At 41.2% G+C, this 18595-nt stretch overlaps 2 protein-coding genes across 9 annotated transcripts in view; both read right to left on the bottom strand.

The window, feature by feature from the left end:
- The window catches only part of kiaa1549la (KIAA1549-like a), a 44328-nt gene extending 42034 nt beyond the window's left edge, over window positions 1-2294 (bottom strand). For all 4 annotated transcript variants that reach the window (XM_031802128.1, XM_031802127.1, XM_020455929.2 and 1 more), the window contains exon 1: window positions 1721-2294. In XM_031802128.1, the coding sequence (XP_031657988.1) occupies window positions 1721-1943 (223 nt within the window). In that variant the 5' untranslated portion in view covers window positions 1944-2294. The remainder of the gene's footprint in view (window positions 1-1720) is intronic.
- Window positions 2295-2842: 548 nt separating this feature from the next.
- hipk3a (homeodomain interacting protein kinase 3a) overlaps window positions 2843-18595 on the bottom strand; it is a 51542-nt gene continuing 35789 nt past the window's right edge. For 3 of the 5 annotated variants that reach the window (XM_031801286.1, XM_031801284.1, XM_031801285.1), the window contains exons 4-16: window positions 17251-17370; window positions 17027-17113; window positions 16679-16863; window positions 16358-16511; window positions 13278-13398; window positions 13057-13166; window positions 12762-12880; window positions 12502-12660; window positions 11171-11620; window positions 10790-11043; window positions 8047-8107; window positions 7467-7585; window positions 2843-7307 (exon numbers count right to left, since the gene is read on the bottom strand). In XM_031801286.1, coding sequence (XP_031657146.1) covers window positions 6862-7307; window positions 7467-7585; window positions 8047-8107; window positions 10790-11043; window positions 11171-11620; window positions 12502-12660; window positions 12762-12880; window positions 13057-13166; window positions 13278-13398; window positions 16358-16511; window positions 16679-16863; window positions 17027-17113; window positions 17251-17370 — 2385 coding nt within the window. In that variant the 3' untranslated portion in view covers window positions 2843-6861. The remainder of the gene's footprint in view (window positions 7308-7466; window positions 7586-8046; window positions 8108-10789; window positions 11044-11170; window positions 11621-12501; window positions 12661-12761; window positions 12881-13056; window positions 13167-13277; window positions 13399-16357; window positions 16512-16678; window positions 16864-17026; window positions 17114-17250; window positions 17371-18595) is intronic. The other 2 variants (XM_031801287.1, XM_020456718.2) reach the window with 2 other exon arrangements.

Here is an 18595-nt window from a genome sequence, read left to right on the forward strand (position 1 = left end):
CATAAAATACAGAAACACTGAAAGCCATTATCAGCAGAATGGGAATCCTGGTTAGCATAATTGATCAGTAATTGAAGACAGATTCATTATTATTGGGCATTCATTGCCTTGTGACCAGCAGCAGCCATGGTCATAATTAGTGATAAATAAATACACTGGCTTCTCATCTGAATACAACCTACTTAACCAGTAGCATACTCTATGAGCACACCAGAATGCAGCAGCCTGTTCCAAGACCAGTTTGCTGCTCTTTTCTCCACACCAATGTTGGTTTTGCATGTCGTGACCACAGCTTGGAAAACCTGGTTAAAGAAATTTGTATTTGTGTGTAATTGGTAGAAAAGTATTGGACATAAAATGGAGCACAAAATAGTGTTTTCTTGCTAATTAAAGGGTATAGGCCTAGGCATGCATTTTACTCTACCTCAAACATGTCTGTTTGCTGTTGAGCAGTGTGAAATCCTTTCTGCCATAAATTACAAGGAGAATCATTTCATTTGCATGCACTATTCAAATCACACAGCATTTCAATCTTACACTATTGTCTAAAAGCAGACCAAATTGTAGTTTGTACTGGTTATTCATATGCTATAGGGCAGGCTATATATTTCCCTGTCAGAAAACAATTCATGTTAGGCAGATCGGTTCCCATGGCAACACAGCATATTTGGCTCCATGTTGACTTAATGCAACAGCTCTGTGGGCTCATTAAAGACAAAACACCTCATCCTCACATCCACAAGTGGATCTGGCCCATGCCCACGGCCAAATGGCAAGGTATTCAAATATGGTTTCATGAATGGAGGAAAAGAGGGATATAATAGCAATCTGAGAGGACTTGAAAATATAAAGGCTAAGGAAGGCCTATGGCTGAATCACAATATGTTTTTCCTACTTGAATGTAGAAAAAAAATACACATTGGAAAGCTAAAATTAGGTGAAAACTGCTACCCATGGTCAAATTATAGGCTTAAGCCTTTTAAACACCAGGTCCAAGGCAGAAAAGAAAAACACATATCTCATTAGTTGCATTTTGCTTCGTATGACAACATAATCCATTATTTAAAAATGATGACACGTTATGTTATTTCAAGAAGGTAAGTGACCTCCACAAATGCTGCCATCACTGTCGATCAAATAAGCAAGAAGCGTAATTATAATTGTCCGCGTTGCAGTCTTGACTGCTGAACACAGGCCACTCCAGGCACAAAGGCCACACCAGCGATTCTCTTCCTTAGAAAAACACAAGAGGCTGGGAGGCCACATTACAAAATCAACAATTATATTGATTTAGCATGTCTAATTGTCTGAATGTATTTGCTTAAAGCAAAAATAGGCGCAATCAGATTATTGTGCGTAATATTTTAGAATGTCCCCTCCACATATACTACATTGCAAATATGCGAAATTCAGTGGTCTCCTAAGAATCTTGATTGTTGTAATAAATCACAATTTCCTATTTTGACAAAAATAACCAGAAGATCTGCTACTTTCTCCACGGTCATTATCCGCGTATGTGCAGCGATGGTCATATAGGGACAGGGTACGAAGAGTTCCACCAGAAAAGTGCAACCAATTTGAGATATTTATATAATACAATCCCCATCCACCCGCAGGTCATATACAGCCTAACATCTCGATGAAGACCAATTAGTTAGTCCTACCAAGCAAGACAAATACTACTCGAACAGGTTGTCAACAACCAAATAATAAGTCTTACCATCAGCAGCTAGGACAGACTGCATTAAAAGCAAAACCATTCCAACTGATAAAATATATTTAGTCCACATTCGATCCAGTCCCAATGTCTTTCCGTTTTTCTGGAAACATAAGGTGGCTCCCATTCCCACACCTATCCATTCAATCGAGCCAATAGCGGGAGCATTGTTTATTCCGCTGACAATTAAATCATCGAGGCTGTTATGCACATGTTTTGAAGCCATTTGTTTATCCTTGATACATCTAACAGTCTTAATATCGACAAATACATTTGATAAATCCTTCACTGCGGACGATGTTCTCCGAAAGCCTCTCCCCGAGGTTGACAGAAAGCGGCAGCATTGAACCTTGTGTGTGATGCGTCTGGAGGTAACAGTCCATGCACCACGTCGACCTGCTAGCGCGTAATAAGCTATTATTTACGAACAATCTAAGATGCACTCAAAACCATAGAAGTACATTTAATGATTCGGACGGAAAACGGCTCCCGTTCAAAACGCAGAAGTGATCAATTATGCTACCTTGTTGGAATATTTACAAGTCGAACCCGTCATTTCATTTGAAAAAATATCACGTCGCGGCGTGACGAGAGAGTTGACCGCAATCTCCTCACGGTAACAGACGACCTCTTGTGGGTATAGACGGCAAACCTAAACCGACCCAAAATAGTTCCCATTTTAATTTATCGTAATTCGATTACCAATTTGATTTGCATAAATATCTGTAAATGTATATTGAACGTCAAAGGACAGCTTCACCAGCTGGGGCCAGGGTTAGCCAATGGCATCGCATACATTAGTGATGAGACGTTGAGATGAGGGTTGAGAACAGCATTACAAACTACATGTCTTTTTTTTTTTTTTTTACATTCTGGTTTCGAAATGGCAGCCTACATTAACGTCTGCTACCATTCGGAACACTCCAGGCATCAGCTGAGGAACGTTGTCAAGTAAATCAAATGTGATGTGTGTTGCCTACCCTATGCACATTTTCAGTAAGTTAAAATATCGGTACTGCACTTCTACTTTGCTTGCACTGGGTGGTGCTAATGGCTTGGACCCCAGCCAGTATCATCAACAACTTAATGCATTGTACTACTCATAAAATACAAGTCACAAACAAGAAGGGTGAAGCAATATTTTTTTTATTCAAAGTGAATTTTTACAATAGTACACCATCAATTCTTAAATTTGACACTCCAACAGTCACTAGGAAAACCCGCTTTTTGTGACAAAGTAAATAAGGCTTGGTCACATTGAAATCACTGAGAACTAGAGAGAAATACGACCGCAAACTGTAAGAGACATTACATCCAAAATAATACATTTTCCCAGTTCTCATATTATATTGCACAGTGCAGTTGCTACATGGCAAACTAGTGTAGCATAAAACCAAAAGCATATTAAAATAAAGCCACAGAAACTACACAATAAAACAGTTAACACTTCCAATTTAGCAATAAAGTCTATATGCTGCGTTTACTACGTGTATTACCCTATCACTTGAAGTGTAATACAACTTATACTAACAGGTGAAATAACTGCAAACAAGATCCAAAGCAATCAAACCAAGTGGAAAGGATTGAAGATTAATGCAGTGGCATATTGGACAATACAAATACCCTGAATTAATTATAATAGCATGACATAACATAATACATTAGTTGCAGTATAGACTTAAAAAGTGACAACTTTGGACCTAATCTGTGTGTATGTGGTTTGTTAAAGCAAATACCAACAAGTGATCAATCAAAACAGATGTTTATCATATACAGAATAGAAATAGCTGTAGCCATCAAAAAATGCAACAAATACATTGTCATGTCTGCAAAGCCCCCAAAAATTCAACTCCACAAATACATTCACAGTGTATGTAAAGCTTTGCATTTGTCATGTTCAATAAAAAAGACAAAACTGTGTTGAGTGTTATATGTATAAAATATTCCCTGACTAAGAATAATTGTCTTTTTATGTTCTGTAGAAAAGCTATATAGATTCAGACCATATGGTTAAGGTTGAGCATTGGGATTGAGTGATCTGAAGATAACAGCCAGCACCCAGAAGAGCTCCTCAGAAAGGAGAATGCATTGTGTTTGTCAGCTCTACTAAATTGTACACTTGAGTCCAAAAGCAGAGTGCTTTCTCACTTCGTAGCAAATGTGAGAAACATGAGGATTTGAACAGGCTGCAGAAGTCCTGATAAAACATGAGGCTGCATAATCCTAACATCCTACCACTCTGGTGGGAAATACTCCACTCTGTTGAGGAGCGTCCACATTGCACTCTACTGCCACACTTGACTCTGCAGGAGACTGGCTAGGGGCCATGGAGTTATCAACCAACAGTTCTCTTGACCAAAATTTGAAAAGGCACTAGTTGTAGACACTGTCAGAGTGAGAAAAATGCTATTTGTGTGTCTGGAGTTGGGGGGCTAGTGAGTAAACATATTCAATCTTTCACAGTCCACAATGTATTGAAAGATTACAAAAGGGCTAGCAAGATTAGAAAATATAGTCTGTCATCATTTGACAGTTGCCCTTGTTTGGATTAATGAGTTATGACAGAAAAATGTTTAATAATTCACACCAGTCTGCCATTATGAATAGATAAGAATAATCTGTAGAAAATCTTTCACAATTCACTTTAGATACAAAAAATAATAATTAATAGTCTTAATTAAAATAGATGGCTAGAAAAATCCATATTAGTCAAGCACTTCATTGACCACAGCAATTTCACGAAAACTGTGTGGGATTTTGCCACAACCCAAACCTGATGAGCTTGTTAAACTTTCAATAAGTGCTTACTGATGCGTTTCATAACTAATATTACACACGTGAAGGCATCTCTACAACCCAATGTAAAGGTGGGGACCAAATAGAGGTGTTGCAGTAAATATATCTGCATGGTAATATAGAACTGTCAATCAATAATGTGAATAATCTTTAGGCTTTTCAGGATGTTAACAGATCAATAACTAAAATCGATAAGCAAAATTGTCAACACAACTACTGTATGCAATGATGAACCCAACCTATGATTAAAAATATAAAATACTGATGCTATATGCACACAAAAACAACAAAACACTTAATTCCATTACTTGTAATACAGTAGTTCCAATCACACTTCAAACATCAAAGCAAATATACAGAGGCACTAACAAGTCTTTATGCCAGTCACTATACTCAAATAAAACCCACTTCTAGTATATGGTAATTAGAACTATACAAAAGTAAGAATGCATAGTAAGAACTAAGATAATCCCCTAAATTCACAGCTATTTTGAAGTGGTAATCAGTACATAGCAGCTCATCTATGATGCATTCAAGATATATGACATGACTTGCCCAAAATGCTTAAAACAAACCTTTTTAAAATATATTTTTTCTCAATATATTCCATCTTCATGACTACAGTATACTTGAAGACAACGGGAAAAGAAAGAGTAGCTACCTTGCTTGGGATGAATTACAGTCTTTGGTGCTGAAAAAGCATTTTCATTTGTAAGTAAGAAAAAACAAAAACCTAATTCACACACTAGCAATTAAAAACAATTCACACAAAATGATACATCCTCCCTGACAGAATGTATAAAATAAGCAGTTGACACATTAAAAAAACCTCAACAAATGGAACAATAAAATAAAGTATAAGTCTAATGCGGAAATTGCACTTAACCAATACACCTTGTCAAGCACTATAGTCCAGCAATGATACACTAGGTTAATAGACGGTATATCAAAACACTACAGTTTTCTGAAGATATATGAGATCATACAAAGAATCAACCAACTATTTGCATGTTTGTTTATAGTCAATGCCATGCCCCACATCGGTATTACGCTAAGAAAAGGCTGTAAATACAATAACGCAGAAAACCAGCGGCTATATGTAGATTGTATTGCAGTTCCAATAAACAGTGTCAATACTGTTAGTAATTAAGTACTTGAAACTAGACTAGAAATTGATAAATGTTAAATAATTCACCTTTTGTTTGTACATTAGTTCATTCAGGAAAAGTCCAAAACCAAATAAACATTTGCCTAAAGCATAAAATAAGCTTAAAGCTGCAATGTATCTTTTTGGGCTACCGGACAAAATTCACATATATAGAAATGTGTGTTCTAGATCTGTCCTTCTCATTGAAAGCATGTCTAAGAATCAGTAGCTATGTGCGCTATTTCTATGCTTCCCATTCTTAAGTTTAGTTTTTGTACAACAGCTTCAAACAGCTAAAAATACAATATTTTTGGTTATGGAAAATATATTTCACAGCGGTTTAGATGGTACAATGATTCTCTACTCTATACTTGATTGTTTTGTCTCAAACTGAAATTTGCCGAAACATTAGAATTTTTGCAACCAGGAAATGGCAGAGTCATTTCTGCATAGTGAATCTTTACCCCCAAAATACAATGAGCCCAAATAAGTATTACTTATTTGATTATCTGATAGGCAAAAGCATATGAGTGAAAATAATCAGATATTCAAGTGCTGCAGTCCAGTACATGATACATCTATAAACGCCAGAAGTAACATTAACAACCTCAGATATTGAAGGCACTAGTAGGTGTGGGAACAGGTTACGATGTAGTAAGTCTCACAGTACACAGGAGTGACATCTAACTGTCAACAACTTTACAAAGTTATTTTTCCCATGCGAAGGCATGCAGAACAACCTTTTCAGACCACTGACGGTACACACTGAAAATACCTAGGTCATTAGGGAACACCTTTACACCACAAAGAACCAACGGAGACATTTGTCCTAGCACTGGAGACTGGGATGGCTTAACGAGTGATGTGACTAGCACACATGCTAGGTAGAAGGCAATATAGAAAAAGGGGGAGAAACAGGGCTGAGAACAATGTGTACCGTGAGACTGTACTGTGAGACTTACGCTCCAAATGACACTGTAGCACAAAAGTGCAAAAACCCATTAAAAGTGAGAATTTTTTAAATCGTTGATTCATTCTTTTTTCAATATTTTTTCCCCCCAGGTTTAAATCCTATCATCATCAACCAACATGATTTGTTGAAGCCTGGAGGGGGGGGGGGGGGTTCTTTCTCTGTCATAACTTGAGAGATGACGGATGAAGGCCTTGGTTAACGTTGTCACTTCTGGCTGCCCTTGCTGGCCTATGGCCCTGGGCGGCTGGTGCTCAGAGGTAAGGGTACTGGTTGAGTTTGGTGGGGCTGAGGGGGAAGCCTGTATAGGCTGGCGAGGCGATGTAGGAGTGTGGGGGAAAGAGGGGCCCAAACTGGCCCTGGTGGTGGATGGTGGGTGAGGGCAGCAGGCGGTGGTTGATGCCCATGGTCACCTGGTGGACAATGCTGCCAGGGTGGGAGATGCCGAAGGCGGGTTGTAGGACGGGCCGCTGGGCGCAGGGCGAGGCCAGGAGGTGGGCGACGGGCGCAGAGGGAGGATAGGAGAGCAGGGTGGTCTGGGCGTGAGGCCCCGAGTTGTGGGTGGGGGTGAAAGCGTGGCCGTGTACCGTGGGAGGGATGTAAGCGTGCGGCCGCCGATGCAGCCCATAATTTCCGTTCCATTCCTTGTGGCAGGAGCTGTATTGCTGGACATGAGGCTGGCCAAGGAGAGGGAAAAACCTTTACACACCACTACAAACTAAGTCGCTCTAGATAAGAGCATTTGCTAAAATACTCAAATGTAAACAAAGTCAAATTACATGTAGAATTAGATTTGAATGACTTAACCAAAACCTGGAAGAGGGAGGGGGACTGACCTGGCCGAAGCCCAGGGGCTGCTGCTGGAATGTGGTCATCTTCTGTTGCTGCCGGGGGTGGTGGTGGTTCAGTCGTCCAGGGGCACAGCGCCTTTTGGACTGGCATGAGGATTCGAAGACTGCAAGAGAAACAAGAAAGGGCTCTCAGATTGAGATAAAATGTGTCTTTCAAAATGACAGGGTAACAAGACCAATAAGGACCCACAGGAAACAAGAGCATGCCTTGCTAAAACAAACAGACAGAGCGAGAGCTAGTGACGCACTTTGGCTGATAGAAAGGCTCTTTGTACTAAGCTAACATATGGAATTGATTTCAGATAGTCATACCAAGGATCATTTAGCAACTAGATTTAGAATTTTAGGGCCCCTTTAGGTATAAAAAAATAATATATAAAACAATTATTTGATGAAACACTGAATTTGGCCTTAATGCTATTATGTACATGTTGGTGAGATTCTCACCTTTCCATAGAGGGGTCATACCGTAGGCAAAACCATTCGGACACTACATACGTTTTTGTGAGAAGAAAGATTTTCGGGATGTCTCATGGTCTGACAAACACCACTGTAGCTCTGTCACCTTTCACTGCAGATGTGGAAGGCCGATATGGTGGATTGAGACGTAGCCCATTCAAAAATACCTGATCAAGTTTAAGAGCGTTGGGTCAGTAACCAGAAGGTCGCTGGTTTGAATTCTGAGCTGGCAAGGTGGAAAAATCTGCAGTTCTGCCCTTGAGCAAGGCAGTGAACCCCCAACAACTGTTCCCCGGGCCCCGATGTTGTGGAAAGTCGATTAAAGCAGCACCCCCACACCACTCTGGTTCAGAGGGGTTGGGTTAAATGTCAGACATTTCAGTTGAAAGCATTCAGTTTTACAACCGACTAGGCGTCCCTTCATTTCAGGATTAATACAGTGCCTTGCGAAAGTATTCGCCCCCTTGAACTTTGCGACCTTTTGCCACATTTCAGGCTTCAAACATAAAGATATAAAACTGTATTTTTTTGTGAAGAATCAACAACAAGTGGGACACAATCATGAAGTGGAACGACATTTATTGGATATTTCAAACTTTTTTAACAAATCAAAAACTGAAAAATTGGGCGTGCAAAATTATTCAGCCCCTTTACTTTCAGTGCAGCAAACTCTCTCCAGAAGTTCAGTGAGGATCTCTGAATGATCCAATGTTGACCTAAATGACTAATGATGATAAATACAATCCACCTGTGTGTAATCAAGTCTCCGTATAAATGCAACTGCACTGTGATAGTCTCAGAGGTCCGTTAAAAGCGCAGAGAGCATCATGAAGAACAAGGAACACACCAGGCAGGTCCCAGATACTGTTGTGAAGAAGTTTGAAGCCGGATTGGATACAAAAAGATTTCCCAAGCTTTAAACATCCCAAGGAGCACTGTGCAAGCGATAATACTCAAATGGAAGGAGTATCAGACCACTGCAAATCTACCAAGACCTGGCCGTCCCTCTAAACTTTCAGCTCATACAAGGAGAAGACTGATCAGAGATGCAGCCAAGAGGCCCATGATCACTCTGGATGAACTGCAGAGATCTACAGCTGAGGTGGGAGACTCTGTCCATAGGACAACAATCAGTCGTATATTGAACAAATCTGGCCTATATGGAAGAGTGGCAAGAAGAAAGCCATTTCTTAAAGATATCCATAAAAAGTGTCGTTTAAAGTTTGCCACAAGCCACCTGGGAGACACGCCAAACATGTGGAAGAAGGTGCTCTGGTCAGATGAAACCAAAATTGAACTTTTTGGCAACAATGCAAAACGTTATGTTTGGCGTAAAAGCAACACAGCTCATCACCCTGAACACAACATCCCCACTGTCAAACATGGTGGTGGCAGCATCATGGTTTGGGCCTGCTTTTCTTCAGCAGGGACAGGGAAGATGGTTAAAATTGATGGGAAGATGGATGGAGCCAAATACAGGACCATTCTGGAAGAAAACCTGATGGAATCTGCAAAAGACCTGAGACTGGGACGGAGATTTGTCTTCCAACAAGACAATGATCCAAAACATAAAGCAAAATCTACAATGGAATGGTTCAAAAATAAACATATCCAGGTGTTAGAATGGCCAAGTCAAAGTCCAGACCTGAATCCAATCGAGAATCTGTGGAAAGAACTGAAAACTGCTGTTCACAAATGCTCTCCATCCAACCTCACTGAGCTCGAGCTGTTTTGTAAGGAGGAATGGGAAAAAATTTCAGTCTCTCGATGTGCAAAACTGATAGAGACATACCCCAAGTGACTTACAGCTGTAATCGCAGCAAAGGGTGGCGCTACAAAGTATTAACTTAAGGGGGCTGAATAATTTTGCACGCCCAATTTTTCAATTTTTGATTTGTTAAAAAAGTTTGAAATATCCAATAAATGTCGTTCCACTTCATGATTGTGTCCCACTTGTTGTTGATTCTTCACAAAAAAATACAGTTTTATATCTTTATGTTTGAAGCCTGAAATGTGGCAAAAGGTCGCAAAGTTCAAGGGGGCCGAATACTTTCGCAAGGCACTGTATGCCACTTACAAATGTTGGCCCTAATATATGTCCCATATCAGATCCAATCCCATTTAGTGGACAGTCCTTTGCTCTGTGTATAGCTAGGTTACCTTCAGTATAAATCACAAGTTACAGTACACATCCCATAGCCTGATTTGCAGTGCATATAAAAGCCTGTACACCTCAAAAGCAAACCTACATGATGCGCTGTAAATGAACACTCAAGAACATCTGACAGTTGAGGTTAATCATGTCTGGATTGTAGCATTGCCACAGTGCTTTATGGTTGCGATAATGCTTACAACATGAATTAGCTGGTCTAACTCAAGAGTCTACCGAATTACCTTCTTTAGCATCCAAAACACATGAAAACACACCAAGATGAACTGGGGAAGTAATATATATCCATGAGAATCGGAGAAAAAGAGGAACAGCAGATCAAGTCAGAAGTGTTCACTCAGCAGCAACTAGCTATCAGCACAGCCACAGAGACAGGCTGCCCAGTGCAAGTTACCCATGTTCACCTGTGATAGCCTCTCTGACCAACTAAGGAGTGGTAGCTGCCTGCCACACCCATGTGACCTGCAAGGCAGACATCAGCACAGGTGACAGACTCTCCCTAATTTCCTCAGACTGACACATCACCAGGCTCACAAAGCACCCTCTTTCCTACAGAGACCACTTCCAACCAGGCCTGTATGTTATACAAAACTGAAACAAAAGATTACAATGTATAGGCTTATTCTTACTGTTAATAATAAACACATTTTGACATGTAACGCTGTGAATAGAAACTGACCCGTTCGGTCTGTGTGCAGGTCCATGTTGTTGTTCAGCACCACCTTCAAAGGTGGCACCACCATGGTTCTCACAGGGGGATTGCTGGGCTCCTTCTGGGGGGCCATGCCACTCGTACTCATGCTCAGAGATTGATGGCTGTGGTTGCCTAGGTAGCGGCTCTCCAGGTAGGGGCTCTGGCTCCGGCTGGAGTCCGAGGCAGGGGAACCGTCTACCGTCTCGCAGCCACTCTCATGACCATCGTCCTCAGACATGCTGAAAACAGACAAAAGCTATCAATAACAGAACTAAATGTCCATGTTTGCTACTGATGATCAAGACTGTGGCCGCTCACGCAAGTTTTAAAAAGTTGTTAAGGTTTAAACATGCAGGTTGGCAGTACCTGTTGGGCCTCTTACAGGGGGACGGGCTGGACTGCACCGAGGCAGAGGAGCTGGTGCTCAGGGTGCTGTCTGGGCTGCTGAGGGAACACACCCGCTCCATGTTCAGAGAGCTCTTACACGCCTCGCAGTCAGGGCTGCCTTTGAACCTGCAAGAGGAACCCTCCTCTCCGTCCGTGTCACTGCTGATGACGCTGATGGTGGGGCTGGGCAGGTCGTCGATGACCACAGACTCTCGCTGCTGGTGGGACATGTCTATCCTCTCATCCTCCACTGCCTTACAGCAGCTCACCTCCTCCTCATGTCGTCTTTCCTGCTGAACCTCCACCTCAGGCCTCTCCCCACGGGAACCATCTCCTCCTCCTCCTGCGTGACTAACACGGTCGGCCATCTTTGGAGAGCGGCACATTGAGATTTGGATGTTGCCATTGTTGTGGGAGTAGTGCATGCTGCTAATATGAAGTAAAAGTAGTGAAGTTGTTCGTCAGTACATTTTAACACTATTGTTTATGTAAGAACAACATTATCTGCGATTTGGTAGAACATTCACTTTAAGGGATACTTCAGGATTTTGGCAATGAGGCTCTATCTACGTCCTTAGAGTCAAATAATCTTGTGGATACCATTGTCTCTGCATGCGGTTTGAAGGAAGTTGCTAACTTAGCGTTAGCAGATACCCATAGACTTAGTCATTGCACGAATGCTAGTTACCAATTGCACAATGACTGGAAGTTACTTAGAAACTACCACCAACTTCCTTCATACTGAACAGGCATAACAATGGTATCCATAAGTTCAGCTGAAGTAAATAAAGGGCATCCTTGCCAAAATCCCGAAGTATCCCTTTAAAGCTGCAATATGTAACTTTTTGGGCGACCCGACCAAATTCACATAGAAATGTGAGTTAAGCGCTGTCATGCTCAGTGAAAGTAAGTCTAAGAAGCAGTAGATCTGCTCGATATGCGCTATTTCTCTGCTTCCATTAAGTTTTGTTTTGCATCTTTTACTTTTGGTATTGTACACCAGCTTCAAAACAGCTGAAAACAATCATTTTTGGTTATATATTTTAGTGTTTTAGATGGTACAATGACCTACACACTATACTTGCTTATTTTGTCACAAAATGAAATTAGGCCAACTAATACAATTTTTGCAACCACCTTTAACTACCAGGTGACAAATAAACTGAGTAGGTTTTGATTTGAGTAAAATCTATAATTTATCAAACCAGGCACAAAGAAGTCAGGTTAATTCAACAGCATTGATTTGCCATAGACCCTGTACGTGACTGGAGCGTGGAGGAGAAACATTGGGCAGACATAGTGCTTCTCACCGGCTCTGACTGGGCCGGTTCCTATTGTTGGTGTGCGGCTGTGGCCACACCACGTGTGCAATGCCAATGTTGATTGGTTGTGGACCAGACATGGCCATTTGGTTGGTTAGAAGAGGCTGCATCATGTTGCTGTAATGGTTGCTGTGTTGCCGAACTTTCCTTTAAAAAAAGGCAAAACATGATACAAGTTTTATCTCCACAATGTGAAGGGGCCTGTGAAGTACGTGTTAAAAAGTAACTTCTCTTGTGAACCAACTCACCCCCAGTCACTGAGCCTCTGTGGGCCACCCGCAGAATCAGAAGCCATAGTGGTGGGAGGGGGAGCCACTTGCTGCCAGGCTGGTATTAGGATCTGCTGGTTTCTACTTGACCACGGTTGCTGCAAAGGACAAAGACAGAAATCATTAGTGGACCATAAACCTTTAAGACTAAGTGAGGGAAACACCAAACCCCTGAAATAGCCTAACTTGAATTTGACCTCTTTGACCAGGGTGGAGACAAGCATCGGACTCCTGTATTGTATACAAGTGTCACTAATGTGAGCCAGTGTCTCACCTGTGCTATGACTCCGGGTCGCATGTGTAAAGGCTGTATGGGAGGGGCTTGGGTCACCATCGGTATTGTGTTTTCCATCCTAACTGTATATCCTGGCTGGTTTGGATTACCTTAAAAACATAAGCACACTAGCATAAGATCGGAGAATTGTCACTGTAAACCCAGCAATGACTTTGTATCTTTCATGAAATTACTAGGCGCTAATTTGAAAAGCTCTTCACCTTGTATAGCTGGGGGGCAGAGGATGAGGGCTGGCTGAAAGGAGTCATTACATCCAAACTGACTGGTTCCTGTCTGCAGCATCCCAGGATGCATCACAGAGGGAGCAGATTGCGTCAAAGCCTGTATAGAGGTGGGAGAGATTATTTTCATTATTTTAAAACATTGGTGACCAACTTTTTATTTTGTCATTTATTTTTCAGAGGGGAGTAACAGGTACAAAAACAATTCAAATAAATGCATTAAAAATACATCCAACTCAGACAAATCAAATTTTATTTGTCACACACATGGTTAGCAGATGTTAATGCGAGTGTAGCGAAATGCTTGTGCTTCTAGTTCCGACAACGCAGTAATAACCAACAAGTAATCTAGCTAACAATTCCAAAACTACTACCTTAGAGACACAAGTGTAAGGGGATAAAGAATATGTAGATAAAGATATATGAATGAGTGATGGTACAGAGCGGCATAGGCAAGACATGGATTGTGTATGTGAATGGCAAGACAAAAAGATTTAAGTTCCTTTGAACGGGGTATGGTAGTAGGTGCCAGGCACACCAGTTTGTCAAGAACTGCAACGTGACTGGGTTTTTCACACTTAACAGTTTCCGGTGTGTATAAACAATGCTCCATCACCCAAAGGACATACAGCCAACTTAACAACTGTAGGAAGCATTGGAGTAAACATGGGACAGCCTCCCTGTGTAACACTTTAGACGAATTGAGGCTGTTCCGAGGGCAAAAGGGGGTGGATGAAACTCAATATGAGGAACGTTTTCTTAAATGTTTCATACACTCAGTGTATATGGAAGTAGTTTAGTGCCTAAAAATATGTTACAATACAACGCGTTTCTATGGGCTAATAGCAGTATGGCCAAAGTCAATGTTCCATAAAATATTTTAATACCTAAAGGGGTCCTAAAATTAAATAGCTAATTGATCCTTGGGATGACCATGTTAAAACAATTCCATATGTTAGCTTAATTGATTTGAGTGTTCTATTAAAGTTTTTGGCAATGGTTTTATCTAAAGAAGTGACTATATCTACTCCCAAATATTTCAAATGGGAAACGATTGGGATTCCATAAGTAGTCCTCCATCGGGGTCTTGAGGCAGTATGAGATGAAGTGATCAGTAGATTTGAGAGAAATGTATATTATTTCCTTCGGTTGAGGAATTGCCCGTGCCAGATTTTCCATGGATAATAAGAATAGCAGAGGCAAAATTGGATCGCCTTGTTTGCTGCTTCTAGGTATTCTGAACAGAGCAGATATTGCCTGTTATAACTATGACGGAGGAATTGGCATACAGTATTTTAAATAATATTCATGAAATTGGAGTCACTTCCCATATGTTCCAAGACAGACCAGAGATATGACCACTCTAGTCTATCAAAAGCTGTTTCCTGAATGGAGAGATAATACAGCCCAAGGAGCTGTTGTTTCTCATGAAGCATATAAGATATGTAATAGTGGACAGAGGTGTAGTCGACAGAGCATTAAGGCTTTAACAAACCCACTTTGTTCCGTGTGGATCCATGTGGGTAAGTCTCGGGACGACAACATTTTGAAATACAGTTTAATATCTGTGTTTATCAAAGATAGGGGGTGATAATGAGAACACTGGGTGGCATCCTTAAAATGTTGTAATAAAAAGTGAAATTGCTGTGTTCACATCTCTCCCAAATTGACCTTTGAATGGTGTACATCTCATTATAGAAGCAGGAGAATCTTTGATTAATTTGGGTTCTGATAGAAATTCCCTTTTCAGATTCAATAGTTGCTCTATCAGTCAATTGATAACTACTGCATAGCTTTTTGGCCAGTAAACGATTGGGACGATTACCACGGAAGTAGTGGTTGAGTTTTACTCGATGGATGGCAAATTCTGCTCTCCATCTTATCAATAAATTGGAAATAGTAATAGCTACCTGGTCCAAAAAGATTAATTCAACCCAGATGCAAATGCAGTTGCATTCTTTTTTATAAAAACTTTGGTGGCATTTTAGGACATTCTGAAATGTTAAGTTGGCAGTAGTAAGCGTGGTGGTCAGACTCGTATGTCTAATTTACATTTTCTTGATGAAAGAAAATAGGTGTAGATAGTATGACATCGATTAGTGAGAATGACTTATGCCTGTTCGAGTAGAAAGTGTACTGTTTTGCTTCAGGATTACCAGGCATCAATGAGGTTGTAATCGGAGTATATGCTAGAGAGCCTTGGTTGCATGTGGATTGGACTTTGGAGTTGGTCTTATTAGATTTGTCACGCATGTCCAAAATGGCATTCATGTCTGTCCCAATACCCAGATGGAATTCAGTTCATTCTAACAATACGCTGTTCAGAGAATCAAAAAACTTAGGATCATACAAATTTGTAGTACACACATTAATAAAGGCTATTTTTCTTTCCATTATGGAAACAATTAAAGAAAGTGATTCTGCCTTCTTGGTCTTTGCCATTACTCAATAATGGTAATTGCGTTACTAATGTATCATTATGATTACACCTTTAGTTTTACTTGGGGCAGATGAAAAAGCAGCGAGTTTGAAAATGGTTCTCTATTCTCTTTTTGGAGCAGGTGTGTTTCTTGGAGCATTGCTATAATACAATGGTTTCTTGCTAGGATATCAAGAAAAGTTTAATAGGTGAGTTTAGGCTTTTCAAATAACAAGAGAATAGCTAGCGTTGCCATCGTTTTTCAGCATTTACTTCAGACAATGAATAGTGAGAGCTAGCAGTGCCATTAAAATTATGTAAATATTATGCAATGGCCTTAATATTCCTGTAGGTGGAAACATTGGTCCAGTAAGAAGTTTATGTACCACAGCCATAAATGTAACATCATAGATTTCCAGTGTTCATTAATGCAGACAATATGTGAAGCTTCTTGTGATTGTGCTTAACCTGTTTGGGGTAGGGGGGCAGCATTTTCACTTTTGGATAAATAGCGTGCCTAAACTGAACTGCATCCTACTCTGTCCCAGAACCTAATATATGCATATTATTATTAGTATTGGATAGAAAACACACTGCAGTTTCTAAATCGTCCTGCCTACCCGAGAGGTTAATAGATTACCTGAGAGCGAACTGATCCCATCTTACTGAAGGCCATCGGCAGTCCAGCTGAGTTGGTTGAGGGTCTGGGGAACAGGGCTTTGTTGCGGTTGAGTGTGTTGTACGTGTTGGGCCGTGATTGACAGGCATCCATGATTTGGAAACATGATTGAACACTGGAGAGAAGAAAGAGAACGTGTGAGATGAAGAATCAAGCAGAGGGTATTCAAGATGAAACATTGTGGCCTACTTCCTACTTCTGATCTGTGACCATCTGTAATCATAGTTTGTAGTTCACCACTTCTTTGTAGTGGATGTAAGAGCTATTGTTGGTTAGACTTACTGATTGCTGTGGGGGAAGTCGAGGAGGTGCTCCATGGTGACAAAGGGATGGTTGAGGGCATCGTGGGGAGCAATCCTCTTCTCAGCATCAATTAGCAACATGGTCTTCAGCAGGCCCACATACTCCCTCCGGTCGGCCTTCTCCGCCAACGAGTCACTGCCCTTCATGTTCAGCACCAGATTCACCTGAGGCGGCAGGACAAAATCAACATCCAGCTACTCTATTAAAATCCACTGGTGTTCACTGGTCACACTGCAGTGTCATATGATAGTTCTCATGAATAATTTACTTGTATGCAATTTCGTACTGTGCTTAAATGTGTCACATCGTTTAAAGTTCTGTACTCACATGTGCCATGTCATCTAGACTGCTAAAGATGTACTTCCTGGCCTCTTTGGATTTCATCCCAGTCTCAGTTTCATGTTCCCCTGTCAGCTACAGAAACAGGAAATGGGAATCTTCAAAATTCAGACATGCATTCTCTAGAATTCTGCCTAGCGTACTCAGAACTGGGTGTGCTTATGGTATATGATGTCAATGTTCAGTAGTCACACGGTGTCAGTGCGCGTTACCTTCAGTCTCCAGGGAGCATAAGGCGAGTCAGACTCTTTGCAGAAGAAGCGGGGAGTCTTGGTTCCCACGTTCAGCAGTTGCTCCCCTGGCAACCCTTGTGTCTGAGATATGTAGCGAATCTGTGGAGGAGACAAAGAGGAAGAAAATATTGTGATTACAACATTAACATAATTATCTTGCGTGTCAGACCTACTACTATATATTTACAAAGGAATTAGCAACATGAAGTCATTTCCATTAGCCATGACTAGAATACAGTATATACAGTGTACATATAAAGTGGGTGAAACAGTATAATAATGTTTACAAAGTGACCAGTGTTCAATGACTATGTACAATGGCAACAGTCGAAGTTGCAGGGTAGAGTACTGGGTGGTAGCCGGCTAGAACAGTGACTAAGGTTCAGGGCAGGGTACTGGGCGGAGGTAGGCTAGTGGTGACTAACAGTCTGATGGCCTGGAGATAGAAGCCTTTTCTCAGTCTCTCGGTCCAAGCTTTGATGCACCTGTACGGTCTCCGCATTCTAGATGGTAGTGGGGTGAACAAGCACAGGCCTATTTGTGCTCCATATTTGCCATCGCAACCTTAAGCAACATGTTTTTGTATTATCTGGTAACTTGGTGATTTAATTATTTCTTATTCAAACAATTTCATTGCTGCCCATGAGATCATTACTCAAATTATTTTTCAAACAGCAATAGACCTGACTTTGATGTTTTGACACTTGATCTGCCATGGGAGCAGTGACACCGACAGCATGACAGATATAGCTAGCATCTATTAGCATCTGTCCCTGACCGTAAAGCCAGTAAGGCTTTTTTCTCACAAAGGGTACATCATAGCTACCCTCTCCCAGTCAAAGCACTGTGCCTTAAAGTGGCTACAAGTACAAGACTAGGCATGAGTTAGGCCATGAGACAGGGCTTTTTTTCTCACTGTGCAAAGCCGCTATTCCAGCGCTTGACAACAGATAGTAGACCAGTGAGTTTCACTGGCTTTGTTAATGGCTTGATGATTTGGATGTTATAGAGACTCAATCAGGTTACCACAACCCTGCATAAACACAGTGAGAGCAATGTAATGATAACCTGCTGATGGTGTGGGGGGGGGCGCGGCATGGTGCAGCGGTCAGGGGGCTTCTGATCAGCAAAGCACTACTGCTTGGTCGCTGTCCAAATGACCACTAGACACAAAAATGACAAACCCCACAGCACACAGAGCATTCCCATGGTCTGGCCTTTAAGCCGAGGGACATGGCCCAGACAATTGCATTAATAGGCTTTAAAATCAAACGAAAAGTGGATGCCTTAACCATCCTCGCATTCAGAATCAAAATCCACCAGT

The sequence above is a fragment of the Oncorhynchus kisutch genome, linkage group LG22, assembly GCF_002021735.2.
Source record: "Oncorhynchus kisutch isolate 150728-3 linkage group LG22, Okis_V2, whole genome shotgun sequence".
NCBI lineage: Eukaryota > Metazoa > Chordata > Actinopteri > Salmoniformes > Salmonidae > Oncorhynchus > Oncorhynchus kisutch.